The sequence below is a fragment of the Lontra canadensis genome, unplaced genomic scaffold (assembly GCF_010015895.1).
Source record: "Lontra canadensis isolate GAN:19392208 unplaced genomic scaffold, GSC_riverotter_1.0 scaffold137, whole genome shotgun sequence".
Taxonomy (NCBI): Eukaryota; Metazoa; Chordata; class Mammalia; order Carnivora; family Mustelidae; genus Lontra; species Lontra canadensis.
The window spans coordinates 3,442,782-3,457,300 of NW_022631131.1; the positions used below are offsets into that span (position 1 = coordinate 3,442,782).

Consider the following 14,519-nt stretch of genomic DNA (forward strand, 5'->3'; position numbering starts at 1 on the left):
ATTTGGTTTAGATGCGGAGCCTTGCCTTCTTCCTCTTAACATGACTGCAAATAGTTTTATCCAGTATGTAAATAAGGAAGTCGTCTTTCTCTGTGAACCCAAGTTTACTGAATAAGGGTGATATTAACAATGTCTTGTTAAACCTGTCCCATGAAATCCTTGGAATGTCAAAAAGTCCACCTGTGTCTGGAAGAAATTACTAGTCCATTGCTGATTTTGGGGTTAGTGCCTCACCCACCTGAACAATAGTGTCGTGAGAGCATTACACATCAGTCACATTTGGTTTTGAATTGCCTTCAAATCTTAGGATGCTAAGATCAAGTTGGATTATGTTGGGCTTTCCTCGCAGTCAGCTGCATAACTTTGATGGTTTTGACACTTAAGCATGCTCGTTAAATTTCTGTAAGTCTGAAATATTCCCTGTTGTTAGCCATCATCCAAGTTAAGAGTAAATATAAGAAGTAAGTGTGTGATACCAGTCTTAACCATTACTGAATAATTATGTTAACTTTGGCCTACAAATTTATGCAAGTAACCTGTAATTCCAGAACCAGCAGGTAGGCTCATTAAAAGAACCTCTTTATATTGAGGAAACACATCTGCTGACATAGTCACTATTTAATGTCATTGTTACAAAGTGTTCACCAGAATTAGGTGATGATTTTGGGCTTCCCATTGGAAGGCTGTCTCTAGGCTAGAGGGCCATAAACTATTAAAATGGCCTTTAGTCCCTGACAGTTTCTTTTAGGACCTGAACATTGTCCAGGTCAAGGACAAGAGAAGGTGGAGAAGGTTATCTTATATGTGATTTTCTAATGTCAGTCTCTTTCTAAATACTCATGATGACAATGGAGAAAATAATATTTGAATGGAAAATCCAAGTCAGGATAAACTAATGGAGGTAATGGTTTATTGATACTGTATTTGCTGCTTCTTGTCCCAAAGGGACAAGAAGGTTTGGTTTCTGTACTTTATCACAAGGAGCCCGGGAGGACTGTGAGCTGGTGATTGTGAATGAATAATTACTTCCCAATTATTTTTTAAAAATCTCCATAGTTCACTTTTCTTTTGGATACTGTTTCTTTTTTCCTACCCCCTTCTCCTTCCTTTTCTCTCATAGTGGAAAAATGAAACAAACAAAAAAAAAGGTTTTTTTAAAAAGGTGGTTTTCTGTGTTAAGTTAGAACAGGATCTATAGTTAGACAAGAGGATAGCTCAATTTTTGGGTATATATTTTAGTTTCATCTCAAAAGGTAAACCTGGGTTTCCTTTCAAGGAAAAACATTCCATATCAAAGCTGTTGTGTCTGATATAAGTAGGTAGCTAATGTTCTTATTTTGTCATATTTTATTTTGTTGTTAGATGTTGAGACTTGAGTCTGGCTGTTTGCAGAGCAGCTGAGTTTCATTACTGGGGACACCTGTTAGGCTTTTAGATCTTTCAGTGGGTCTTTCTGATGAATGGAGTAAGAACCTCAGAAAGGAATATTTTTCTCTATTAGGAATATTAGGAAAAGAGGGATTTTGTAGGAAAAACTTGCCTCGGTTTCCCTATCAGCTGTTTCCTGTCTGTTCTTCTGTCTTCCTGTGGTCTGTCCCTGGTCATTTTATATATGCCTTTGAAATTCTTTTTTGCTCCTTAGTTCTCAACAAAAGATGCAACTTAGCTGCATTTTTCTCCCTCCTTTGTATGCCCTGCAGTAGGTGGAGAGGCCCTCTGGTCTCTGACTCCATGCTCAATTGAACCCTGGATTTATAGTTACCTATTAGCTGCTTCTTTCCTCCCCTCTCAGGTCAGTGAATTCCCTGCACTAAACAGGTGGAACTTCCCACTCACATCAGTGAGTTACCTGTGATTAGCAGGTGAAAACAATACTTGCACTTCCTTAACTACAAATCCCATCATGTGTTTTACAACTCTGGACTCTTGGAGCAACTTCTGGTTGGTGGATTGGAGAACCAGAAAGTATTTCGTGTTTCAGAATGTTTGAGAAAGGGAATCTGGATGGCCTGGTTGGTTGAGCGTTCCACCCTTGGTTTTGGCTCACGTCAGGACCTCAGGGCTGTGAGATCGAGCCCCCACTGGGCTCTGCACTCAGCATGGAGTCTGCTTGAGATTCTTTGCACATATACTGTCTCTCAAATAAATAAATAAATACATAAAATCTTTTAAAAAAAGAAAGAAAATGTTTGGGAAGCCTTTTTCCCAGCATAGTCGTGCTGAGTACTCTAGAACTGTTTACCCTGTGATGTGGAAGGCAGGTAGGGGACTATCAAGAGTATGCCCGAGATGAGGAAGGTGAGTATGACATAGAGATTCTTCAGGGAAGACGCTGATAATTAGGGTAGGAAGAAGATCAAAAGGCAGCAACAGCAACCCTTTAGGGATCTGGTCATCTTTCATGTCCTTTTGGTAGTAGAGGGAGAATAAAAATTCACTACAGTATAAAGGCAGTTAATTTCAAACTCCAAGTAGAGGAACTAGGCCTAAATATGTATATTTTATGTGTGGTGTGAGGAACTTCTATAAATAGCTCTGTAAAGTTCAGAAAAGGACAGACATTTCTAAAAACCGCATCTACACTTTTCTCAGCTTAAGTGAAAATTACGTGGATAACAGATGAATTTAGGTAATAAATTAATATCCCACTGAAGAAGAAACATTTTCCTCAAAATATGATAGAGATTTTTTTCTTAAGAAATTTTAACTTTACGGGGTGCCTAGGTGGCTCAGTTGTTAAGCGTCTGCTTTTGGTTCTGGTCATGATCTCGGTGTCCTGGGATTGACACCCGCATAGGGCTCCCTGCTCAGCGGGAAGACTGCTTCTCCTTCTCCCACTCCCCCTGCTTGCGTTCCCTCTCTCACTGCCTCTCTCTGTCTGTCAAATAAATAAATAAAATCTTAACGAAAAAAAAGAAAAGAAGTTTTAACTTTTAGGAGAGGAAGGACCTAATTGAATAAACCCATGGACTATATAGTAGGAACTTGGTTTTTCCCTCTAATCCAAGAATTCACCATGTTTAGTTATCCTGGAATGATTCCTGGCATAGCAGGAGGATAAATGATTTCGGGTATAGAATTGTCAGCATATGAGATGGTGTTTTTATTTAGTGTGTGTTTTTATTTATTTTTTTTTATTTTATTTATTTATTTATTTTTTTTTTTAAAGATTTTATTTATTTATTTGTTAGAGAGAGAGAGAGAGAGAGAGAGAGAGCATGAGCAAAGGCAGACAGAGTGGTAGGCAGAGGCAGAGGGAGAAGCAGGCTCCCCGCTGAGCAAGGAGCCCGATGTGGGACTCGATCCCAGGACGCTGGGATCATGACCTGAGCCGAAGGCAGCCGCTTAACCAACTGAGCCACCCAGGCATCCCTAGTGTGTGTTTTTAAATGAATAATTTATTCTTGTGCTTCTGTTTTGCACCCTCCTGCGATGCTGAACATTTGGTGTGTGGAGTGGTTCCTGTTGCCTTATTCTGCCTTCTTTCCAAAAGCAGGAGAGGAAACAGGAAAGCCTTTAGTTCCCATATTATTTAAAACCTCTTACAACTCTGAGGCCTCATCTGTTATGTTTTACTCCGAATTCCCTGACCCCTTTAAATGGTCTCCGATGATTTTTTCTTCACGTTAAAAGTACAATGCAGATTTGTGAAGAAATTCACTAGGAATTTTGAATACGAATGATTGAGAGATTTAGGTTTCTCCTTAGCAGTGGCTTCCTCTGGAATCTTCTTGACTACATTGTTTGGGATAAAAATAACAAGTTCACATTTTCTCTCTTTCTTTTTAAGATTTTATTTATTTATTTGTCAGAGAGAGAGAGAGAGCACACAAGCAGGCAGAGGCGGAGAGAGAAGTAGGCTCCCTGCCGAGCAAGGAGCCCGATGTGGGACTCTATCCCAGGACTCTGGGATCATGACTCGAGCCTAAGGCAGCGGCTCAACTGACTGAGGCACCCAGGTGTCCCAACAAGTTTGCATTTTCTCATTAATCTAGCTATGTTTACTTTGTTTTTGTCCTCTTTTCCTATTTCAGAGTTCTAGCCATAATTCTTTTTAATGTGGTTGTGTATATGTTTTTTCACACTAACAATTAGGACCAGTTGTGCGGTCGGGACCCTACTCTCACCGATGAGCTGCTGAATATCCTCACAGAGCTCACTCAACTCAGTAAGACCACCAATGCCAAAGTGGCACTTCGAGCACGCCAGGTAAGGACATGTGTCAGCTATCTGGAGGGAGAAATGGTTTTCATGGATTGGGTGGTCTTAGAAATAGTGAGCTTTTACTCGGTCACCTGACAAAGATTGAACAATTTTCTACATATGTCTTCTCATTGCCCTCAGAACAAATGTTTTCATGTGATAATGTTTTTTAAAGAGAAAGGAAAACATTAACATTGAGTCTCTTCAAAATAGAAGTCTTTTTCCCCCTTATAAAATTCTGTTACCGTTTCCTGCCTTTTCTAGGAGCCATGAAATAGTAAACCAGAGTCACGTGGAGGAAAGGAAGCTAAGGGACAGCAATAAATTCAGTATTTTTCACTTCCCAAAGGGAGCTTAGAAGCAGGTGAAAACTTTTTAAGCGTGTAGGAAAAAATTGAGAATGGGAAGCAGAAAGATAATGCAGTGAATCCGAGGTGCTAGCAATCAGAACAACCCTAGCGAAGTCCAGTTAGTTTCACCCTGTAGTTTGCATTTCCATTCCAAAAGGTTTCAGCAGGGAAGCCAAGAAGTGGCGCTCCCTTTGTGTTTCAGTGCATGGGCATTGACAAGGAAGCGGCATTTGAAGCTGTTCAGTGACCTTCTGCTTTCTCCACAATTGTATCCATGTCACTGAGCTACTCAAAGTTATTGAACCTCTCAGTGACCTGCTGAGACTATTCAGGTCCCACCGTGTCCCTGTGTGTTGGTGACACTGCTCCTCACATGCATTGGTGTTACATCCCGACACCTTCTCCTTGATACTAACCAAGTACCTGGGGCTGTCAGAGCAGCTTTCGCTAGTCCTCCTCCTATTTCGGATTTGCAAAAGCCCAGCTCTGTTGCCTCCACCTTCCCCACAGCTGCTCCCTGCCAGACCCGATTCCCAATTAACAGCTAGTCATGCAGTCCCCAGGACTAGCAGCTTTGCAATGGTAAATCACATGCACTGAGGGAACTTGATTGAAGCTGTTTTCTCTCTCTCTCTCTCCCTCTGCCCCCCCATGGGAAATTGCCCACAACGCAAATCATGGTGAGAGTCAACCGAGATGCAGTATTTGGTGGCATTGGCTTTATGTTACAGGACCTAGAAGTTGTTTTACTTGGTCTCTGTTTTATCTTTGATGCCTGCACTTACAGATTTATATTTATTGCTTTTGTATCAGAGCTGCCTAATAGGAGGCTAGAATAATCACTCCCTCAGGAACTTATCCCTCTTATTTTGCTCTCACTCTAGGTTCTTATTGCCTCCCATTTGCCGTCATATGAGCTTCGCCATAACCAAGTAGAGTCCATCTTCCTTTCAGCAATTGACATGTACGGACATCAGTTTTGCATTGAGAACTTACAGGTATACATGTAGTCCTTTTCTACCATTGTGCACTCTTGTCCCCTTTATTCCTAAGCATGATTTAATTAATCGATCTATTTTGATTTTCTGTGTAGTGAGGTTTCATGCCTTGACTTTTTAAAATGATGTATAATTACAATTTTTTTCTTTTTCATAAAAATGCTATTGGAATTGTGGTTGAGCTTAAAAATACAATAGTCCAGCCTTGATAGACATGTCCTGTTGAAGTCTTTACCTCTTGTGCTTTTTATCCAGAAAGTATTCTGGGCTAGAATTAAGTGGTTGCACTGGTTAATGTCTGATATTTGAATTCGTTGTGTAACTAGGAAGTTCTTAGTATTCTAGGGACAAAATTACTTAAGTTATTTAAATTTCGTTTTTATTATAATGCTTACTATTAAGCTGTATACAGAGCCACTTTTATAGAATAGTATTGGATAATTTTACTACTAATTGGAAGGATCTTGACTATCACTTTTTGACAACATCATTTTCTCAGGAATGACATTCTATTTTTCTACCTGTAAATAAGTAATATTGTTCTGTCTAGCCAAGGGAGTCTTCAGGCTTTCTGTCAGATTTCCTTCTGGGGAACCTAGAGAGGGGGAAAGGATGTTCTTGTTTATTTGGTTCAGAGCTGAAATAGAGGGTTTCAACTGGGGTCCAAATCTGTGGTTTACCATAGTGGAGGATTGAGACAGTATTTGAGAGGTTGAGTATGAATATATGTCAGGAAGGATATTAATTATGGTCATTAATAAATGTGTTGTTAGTGTATTACTTTTAAGAATTTTACATATATTCTTCTGATGCTCACAACAGACCCATGAGGTTAGGTATCATTATTTTCCCCATTCTGTGGCTAAGGAAGCTGGAGCACAAAGAAGGTAAGTTTCATACATGACACTCGTAACAGAATTCTTGGGTTACTCTGAGTGCTTCAAAATGCTAATTAAATATTGTGCTAATTAAATATTGTTCTCTTTTGGATGTAGTGGTTTAAGCTTGTCTCTGTGCCTTCCAGAAACTCATCTTGTCTGAAACGTCTATTTTTGATGTCCTACCAAACTTCTTCTACCACAGCAACCAGGTAGTGAGGATGGCAGCTCTGGAGGTAAGATTTCGTAGTAACACGATGTGACCTTTTTTTGGTTTCTAGCGGATTTCTTCTGTCCACGTGGTATTGTATCAGTTCTTTTTTTTTGGCCTTAAGGTTGGTGTTTTAGAGTCTTTTTTCCCTCTGAAACAGACACTTGCTTTACTCAAGTGTTTCAGCTGAACTAATCACTATTCTGGGCTCCAATCACAGGAAAAGAGCTGCCAGCATTTTTCAATAGTCTCTACTTTCCAGATAATTTGGATTCTCTCATTTCATAATAACTTAGGATTCCCTAAAAAATAATAAATGAAAAAACATATGGCTGACCAGAGCATGTGCCATTTTTGTGATTTGGGCCAAAAAAGATAGATTTTAGTTATCGTCTGAATTTTCAGGCAGCTCTTAGGAAATATTTTGTCATGAGAAAGAAAGTATTAACATTGAATGAGCTGTGTGTGTTTAATATGCTTTACTCTTTTTCTCATTTAACCCTACCATTACTTCATGAAGTAAAAAGAAAGTGAGACTGAATTTGAGACTTGTTCATGTTTATGTAGATAATAAGTGGAAGGGTTTGCATTTGAACCCAGATCAGGCCGACTCAAAGCCTTTTCTGTTCCCACTATAGCACTCTACCTCATTAAGCACAAAACTTGCAGGCCCTGAATACTGCTATAAAATTGCCAAGTCAATGTTTTTTTGAAGATGAAGAAGAGAGGAGTGTTTTAGATGATCTTATGTAACACGGCATCACTACAATCTGTTGCAAGCTCCTTTGGCTTACTTTTTATTTGTATTCTGTGGATAGAATGTAATGTATCCTACTCCCTAAATACCAAATTTTAAAAGTATCTAAGTGTCTTAGAGTACTTTCATATCGCTTAATGAGAAGTCTCCTTATGTACCTCCCATGATAGACTCCCATGCAGCATTTTATGTGCCTGGCAAATTGGCTGTGAAGTGCACAAGGTCAGACTGATGTTTTTTGCTGTGACAGAGCCTGTTGCTATGTTTTTTAACTCTTGAGTCAAGTTAGTATGTGTGAGATCATTATGTCACATTATGTCGTACCGCTCTTGCCTACGGTTTGGGGATATGAGTAATCTAAAATAATCTGGGGCAGTGGAAAGACAAAGATACAGGATAGTCAAAGAGTTGAAGTGTACAACAATAGTTTCTGTCTTCTGCCCTCACTCTGCAGGTGGCTCAGAGCCAATACCTCTCATTTGTCTCGCCACTTGCTTTTATCTTCTGTTGAAATGATTGTGCACCATGAATTAATGGTTGCAATTCTATATGCTCACTTTTACTAATGATCAAAACTTCTCCTGAGTTTGGGTTAGTCTGAAAGGTTTATGGCCCAGCCAGAGATGTCCAGCAGAGGCGGGCTAGTTTTATTTCCATTTGTAGTCATGGGTATAGTTTTAAGACTTGAGCTTTATTAATTGAAGCAAGTTATTTATGGTCGGAGCCTTCTTCTCATTACATTCCTCTTCTCAGGACTATCCTTTTCCTGGGCTAAGTATCTCTTAGTTTCTGTTTTCCAAGTGTATTTACTGAGGATTACTTTTTAACCAGGTTTATGTTCGAAGGGCTTATATTGCCTATGAACTTAACAGTGTACAGCATCGCCAGCTTAAGGACAACACCTGTGTGGTGGAATTTCAGTTCATGCTGCCCACATCTCATCCAAACAGGTGAGTCTGAACTGGGATGTGCATCTGAGCCAGCCAGAGATGTATCAGGGGAGCTAAGGGGAGTAATGTATGCAACAGTTCCGTGTGGTTTTGGGTTTGGCTAGAAACATAGAGCAGAAAATGAATAAATTTAAATCATGAGAGAAGAGCCTCTTGATACCCACTTTTTTTTTTTTAATCGTTGACCTGGAGAGATGGAGTATAGTCTAATTAAGATAAAAATTTGAGGGTTGCCTGGGTGGCTCAGTTGGTTGAGCAGCTACCTTTGGCTCCTGTCATCATCTCAGGGTCCTGGGAACAAGCCCGCATCAGGCTCCGTGTTCAGCAGGGACTCTGCTTCTCCCTCCTCCCCTCCCTTCCACTTGTGCTCGAGTGTGTGTGTGTGCTCTCTGTCTCTCTCAAATAAATAAAACCTTTTTTTAAAAAAAGCATAAAAATTTGAGGATTACTTCATCATTCGTGTTTCCTTGTATTATGTCACTGAGGAAATATAGTTCTTTTCTTTCTTTTCTTTTTTCAAGTCAGAATTTACTGGCATTTTATTTGCTGGAATCTTGTCAGAAAAATCACTTTTTTTTTTTTTTTTTTTTTTTTTAAAGCAGTTTAAGTCAAACAGTTGGAACATGAAAATATCTTGGGTGGGGGCGCCTAGGTGGCTTGGTCGGTTAAGCATCTGAGTCTTGATCTCAGTTCAGGTCTTGATCTCAAGGTCATGAATTCAGACCACGAGCTGGAGCCTACCTTTAAAAAAAAAAAAAACGAACTTGGCTAGAATGCTTTTCTATAAATTTGTTATAGGTTAATTGAAACTTCAATCAGGTGTTAAAAATCACACTTCAGAAGGAAACTGAAATTTGACTGAACGGTATAATTAAGCCATGCTAATTCCATTATTTTTCCCTTCCTAAGCCCTTTAAGAAATAAAATGTATATACAGAAATTTGTTTCAGTACTGCTTTGGTTTTAAGATGAAAATACTTTATCTTGTACACTGATTTGTTTTTAAAGTATTCTGAGGCAGTGAAAACCGAGGAATCCCACCCACACATACGTTCATCCCCTCCTGTATTTTCATTCTTTTTAGTAATACCGTAGGAGATATAAATACCACAGCCAATCTTAAGCTGCCCCCCTCCATTTCTTCTTTATGGCCTTGGGGTTCTTCACTTCGTATTACAAAGTGCTGTGTCTTCGGGGGTCCTTGGTTATAGACGACAGAAATGGTTTTGTTCTGCTACTTCACCCAAAGCGATAGAAACCCTTCCTAGAGACAAAGAAGTCTGTGCTGAGACTTTCGGCCACTGGATGCCACTGTTGATCCAGCAGAGGTCAGCAGCCGAGCAGAGGCATCTTCAGAAAAAGTACTTCTCTTCTTTGTCTCAGAAGATCCTTTCACATCTCTACCTCAAAAATACCTCATGGCTGGCAGAGAAAAGCATATATCCTTGATTTAGCAAGCATATCTCGGTACATTTTTGCCTCCATGGATTTCAGAATCTCATTTTCTAGAAACGAATGGTTGTCCTTCAGCGAGCGGCGAAGTGCTCACGGCACACATGGGCTCAGCACTCGGTCTTCTTTCTTTTCCTGCGTTCCTTGAATAATTGTAGGGAACTACACGCTATACTTAATGCTCTTTGTGATTCTCAGGACATTCTCCTTTTCTTCCTGCTTTCTACTACCTCTTCCCTGTGGGCAGTGATTTGTAGTCAGGCTGCACAGCTGCTTCTGATTTCCTTCCCTCCTCATTGCTCCCCTTGTCTTTCTGAATTGCTCTCCCTGTCCTACTTTTTATTTGAGGATACGTGTCCAGTTTGATGAAGGAAAATGAGAGAAATGCCTCTTAACTGTTTGTTAAGAAATCTTACTCACCTTTCCATCTCAAGGATGTGAATCTTGTTTATTCCTGATACGGCTTCAAAACTTGGATGCTTGCCCCTTCCAATGTCTGAGGTGTATACACATCCCTATGGATAAAGACCAGACTTGAACAGGGCTGTGATCCCGTTTTCTCTCTCCGGTCTTCCTTGGTTGTGTGTATATAAAATTATAAACTGCTAGACTGTTGTTAGTAGTAGTAGCAGTGGTACTAATAGTATAGATATAAAGGTGAAGAGAAGGAAAGGTAAAATAATCTTTGTGAAAACCAGAAAAATATTGAAATTGCTTTAATGTCCTTTTAGAGCTAAAGTCCTTTTGTTAGTTTAGGAATGTAAAACGTGCTATCAGATTTAATCACCAAGTGATATGTTCAATTATAGAGTATAGCTTTTTCACTGAATTATACATTTACTACTTGAATTTAGTTTTATAAGATTTTATATTTTCCTTAACAAATGTTTTTGTTACAATTTGAAGTTATGACCTCATTCTGACACCAATTGGTGTACTGCAGTTCAGTTCTGAAGCTAACCCCCTTGAGCTAGATCAGATAACACAAGTTAAGGGCTCAATCCTTCACAAAACGATCCCTACTTGAGATGGGGCTACGAGTGGGGTTCCCAAGCCACCTGCACTTCTGAGCAACTGGCTACAAACTTGGGGGTTCCCAGGACTCCATCCAGCTTAATAATTCACTAGAACAACTTAAAAATTCCGAAAGCACTATACTTACGAGCACAGTTTTATTAGAAAGGACACAAGATCCGAACCAGCCAAATGAGGAAACACGTGGTATAAAATCTGCGTGGGTTCTGAACACAGCTTTCCTGTTGTTTCTCTTTGGATTCAGATACTCATCCTCTGTATGTTCACCAACCACAAAATTCTATTAAATTTTAGTGTCCAGAGTTTTTATCAGGGTTTCATTACAGTGGCATGATTGATCGAATCACAGATCACATTAAACTCAATCTCTAATCCCTCTCCCCTCCACAGAGGTCCAGCTGGCTCAAAGCCCCCAACCCTCTAATCACACGGTTTGTCTTTCTAGTGAGCAACCCCTGGGCTGAGTTATCTCATCTCTTAGCATAAACTCAGATTTAATCCAAGGGGCACATGAATAATGAAGATACTTCTGTTTCTTTTGAGAAATTACAAGGATTTAGAATTTCTCTCCCAGGAAACAGGAACAAAGGCCTGTCAAATTCTTTATAAAAGGACAACTCATCTTATAAAAGAATTCTAGGTCTCCTAATTTTAAAGGTTTTGTTTATTTATTTTTATTTTAGAGAGAGAGAGTGCACATAGCCTTGGGGGAGAGGCAGAGGGAGAGAGGATCTCAAGCTGACTCTGTGCTCAATGCAGAGCCTCATGTGGGGCTCCATCCCAAAACCCTGAGACCATGGCCCCCACCGAAAGCAAGAGTCAGACACTCAACTAGCTGAGCCTCCCAGGCACCCCAGGGTCTCTTAATTTTAACTAGTTTTAAGGCAAGTTCCAACTTTTTTCCCAACTGTAGTACTATCATTCTTTCCTATTATTGTTTTGAACAAGCAGGCAGTGAGCATACTGGTTTTTATTCTACAGAAGTAAGTTACAGGAGATGATCTACCAGCATCTGTTCCACTCCCAATCTCATAAGGCTCAGGGACACACTTATGTCCACTAACCTCTAGATTAATGATTATCAGAATTATTTAGGAAATATTTTTAAAATACTGACTACCAAGATTCTAATTCATTTTGAACCAAACTCCAGGGGACCAATCTTTGAAAATTGTGGCGAGCACCTGTACTTAAGGATTATTACGACTAGGCCAGCACTGCCCACTAGAAATACAGTGCAAGCCACATATGGGAAATTCTAAGTTTTTAGTTGACCACATTTAAAAGGGTAGTAAGAAACAGGTAAGGCATGCTGGGTGGCTCAGTCGGTTAAGTGTCTGCCTTCAGCTTGGGTTGTGATCTTGGGGTCCTGCATTGGGCTCTTTGCTCAGCCAAGAGCCTGCTTCCCCCTCTGCCTGCTGCACCCAGTGCTTGTGCACTCGCTCTCCCTCTGTCAAATAAATAAATAAATAAATTTACAAACAAACCAAAAAAGAAACAGATAAAATTACCTTTAAAAACATTTTCTTTAACCCATCATATCCAAAATACCATTTCAGTATGTAGTAAAAAGTTATTAATGAGATACTTTTCATTCTTCCTACTCAGTCTTAGAAATTTAGAGTTTATTTTATACTTATAGCATGTATCAATACAGATTAGCCGTATTTTAAGCACTTCTTAACCACATAGACCGCTCAACTCTAGACCAAAAATTAATTAGGACAATCACACTGAGCCCTCTTTATTTATGTTAATGGGAGTGCCCCTGGGATGGATTAAAAAAAAAAAAAGGCAACAAAAACCTCTTACATTTCTTGTTCTTAGTAGTTACAGGAATTATCCACACCTTATACTGTAGGTATTCTACTATAGTATTTTATGCATCCTTTAAAAATTACTCAATGAGAACAGATAGCAAGCTTATGAATATACGTATTTTACTTATCAAGGCAAAACAGAATTTTATAGTATTTTTCCCAGTTGGGGTTAACAAACCAAAAATTCTTGGGGGAGAAAACAGATCCATTCTTAACACCAGTTTTTTGCATTTTCTTTCCTGGCACTTGGTTTTCACATTCCTACTCAGACATTCCTTTGAAGTAGACTAAATTTGTCCAGCAATCCTTAGAAGCAAGTATCTTTCTAAGTGCTATCAAAGCAAGACTACAGTCTCTTGTTGTATACAGGGTCACCTGGTGGAATTCCATTCTTGCAGTTTATATTTGACTAGTGATTTAGTTCTTGTGGGTTGTGATGAAACATGGCTCTCTGCAAACTGAAGACAGTAAGAGTATTTTTTCTGAAAAATGCCTTAGATACTGTTTTAATTGAAGACCCATCCCATTGGGACATGTTTTGATTTTTAGAGAAGCAGGCAAAACACAGGCACATTCCATTACAAATGAATGGAGCCCCCTCTAAGAAGGGAGAAGATACCCTTTTGGGCACACGTTTGGGCAGTTAGTATGTGGACAGCATGTTTGGTGCCTTTTTATTTTTGTTTAAATTTATCGTGGGACTTTGTATTGCTTGACATTTCAAATACCTTTAAAACTTACTGTGGGAAAAACACTTAATGTGAGATCTACCCTCTTAACAAATGTTTAAGTGTACAATATGTTACTGTTGACTTGTGGTTCAATGTTGTAGATCTCTAGTGCTTATTCATTTTGCTTGACTGAAACTTTGGCTTGGCGTTTACTTACTGTATGTTTCAGTATAATTGGACAGTGAGCTTTTTTCTAATACTCTGCTCAGTATTTAAGAAAAGAAAAAGATAACTGAACCGTTTCTTGCTAACCTCTCTGACCCTCTGCATCATCCTTCCTGCTAGGTAGGCCTCGGTCAAGGCAAGGTGTGTTATCTTCCTGATCTTCTACCCAAGACTTGTAAGTTTTTTTCTGGGAGCTGCAGTTGCAGCTTACTTGACATCTCCAGCTCTTGTTCACCAGAAGATCCAGTTATTAGAGTTTCAGTCAGGGAAGCTCCTGGTATAGATAGACCCTTCTCTTCTTAAATTACCTTCACTTGAGCAGAAAATGTGGAGATTTTCCTGACTTAAACATAATAGAAAACCTATATATGTATGTTATGTGTGTGTGTTTGTGTTTCTTCTGATATTTAAATGCTCTTCCCAATTGCATGAGAATTTTTTGGATGGGAGGGGATTTTTGGGTTTTTGTTGTTATTGTTGTTGTTTAAAGATTTTAAGTAATCCCTGCATCTGGTGTGGGGCTTGAACTCATGACCCCAAGATCAAGAGTTGCATGGTCCACAGACTGAGCCAGCCAAGAGAGCCAGCCTCTCTTGTGTTTTTTTTTAAACATGCCTTGTAACCAGTTAGCAATTGTTTTTAAAATAGTGAGTTTTTTTTCAATCATTTTCTTGGTGTAGGAATAGTTAAGACAGCTGGTCTAAAAAAAAAAGACAGCTGGTCTGCACTAAAAGAACAGTTTATTATTATCCAGGCTTTAAGGATTTATTTCTCTTGTCTAAGATTCCATCAGCCCAACTCTTTAGTGAATTCAACCAGTATTTTGCATGGATTGATCCTTGAGCTCAGACTAGATCATTCAGCGTTCCTTGTTCTCTTCCTTGCTCTCCAGTGAGGCTCAGGGCTTATTGCCCTAGGAGGTGTGTGTGTGTGTGTGTGTGTGTGTGTGTGTGTGTGTGTATTTGTCTT

General features: G+C 39.3%; 1 protein-coding gene across 2 annotated transcripts in view; it reads left to right on the top strand.

Moving 5' to 3' along the window:
- The window catches only part of ACACA (acetyl-CoA carboxylase alpha), a 202,836-nt gene that overhangs the window by 62,653 nt on the left and 125,664 nt on the right, over positions 1–14,519 (top strand). For both annotated transcript variants that reach the window (XM_032843244.1, XM_032843243.1), the window contains exons 22-25: positions 4,096–4,209; positions 5,438–5,551; positions 6,576–6,665; positions 8,229–8,347. In XM_032843244.1, the coding sequence (XP_032699135.1) occupies positions 4,096–4,209; positions 5,438–5,551; positions 6,576–6,665; positions 8,229–8,347 (437 nt within the window). The remainder of the gene's footprint in view (positions 1–4,095; positions 4,210–5,437; positions 5,552–6,575; positions 6,666–8,228; positions 8,348–14,519) is intronic.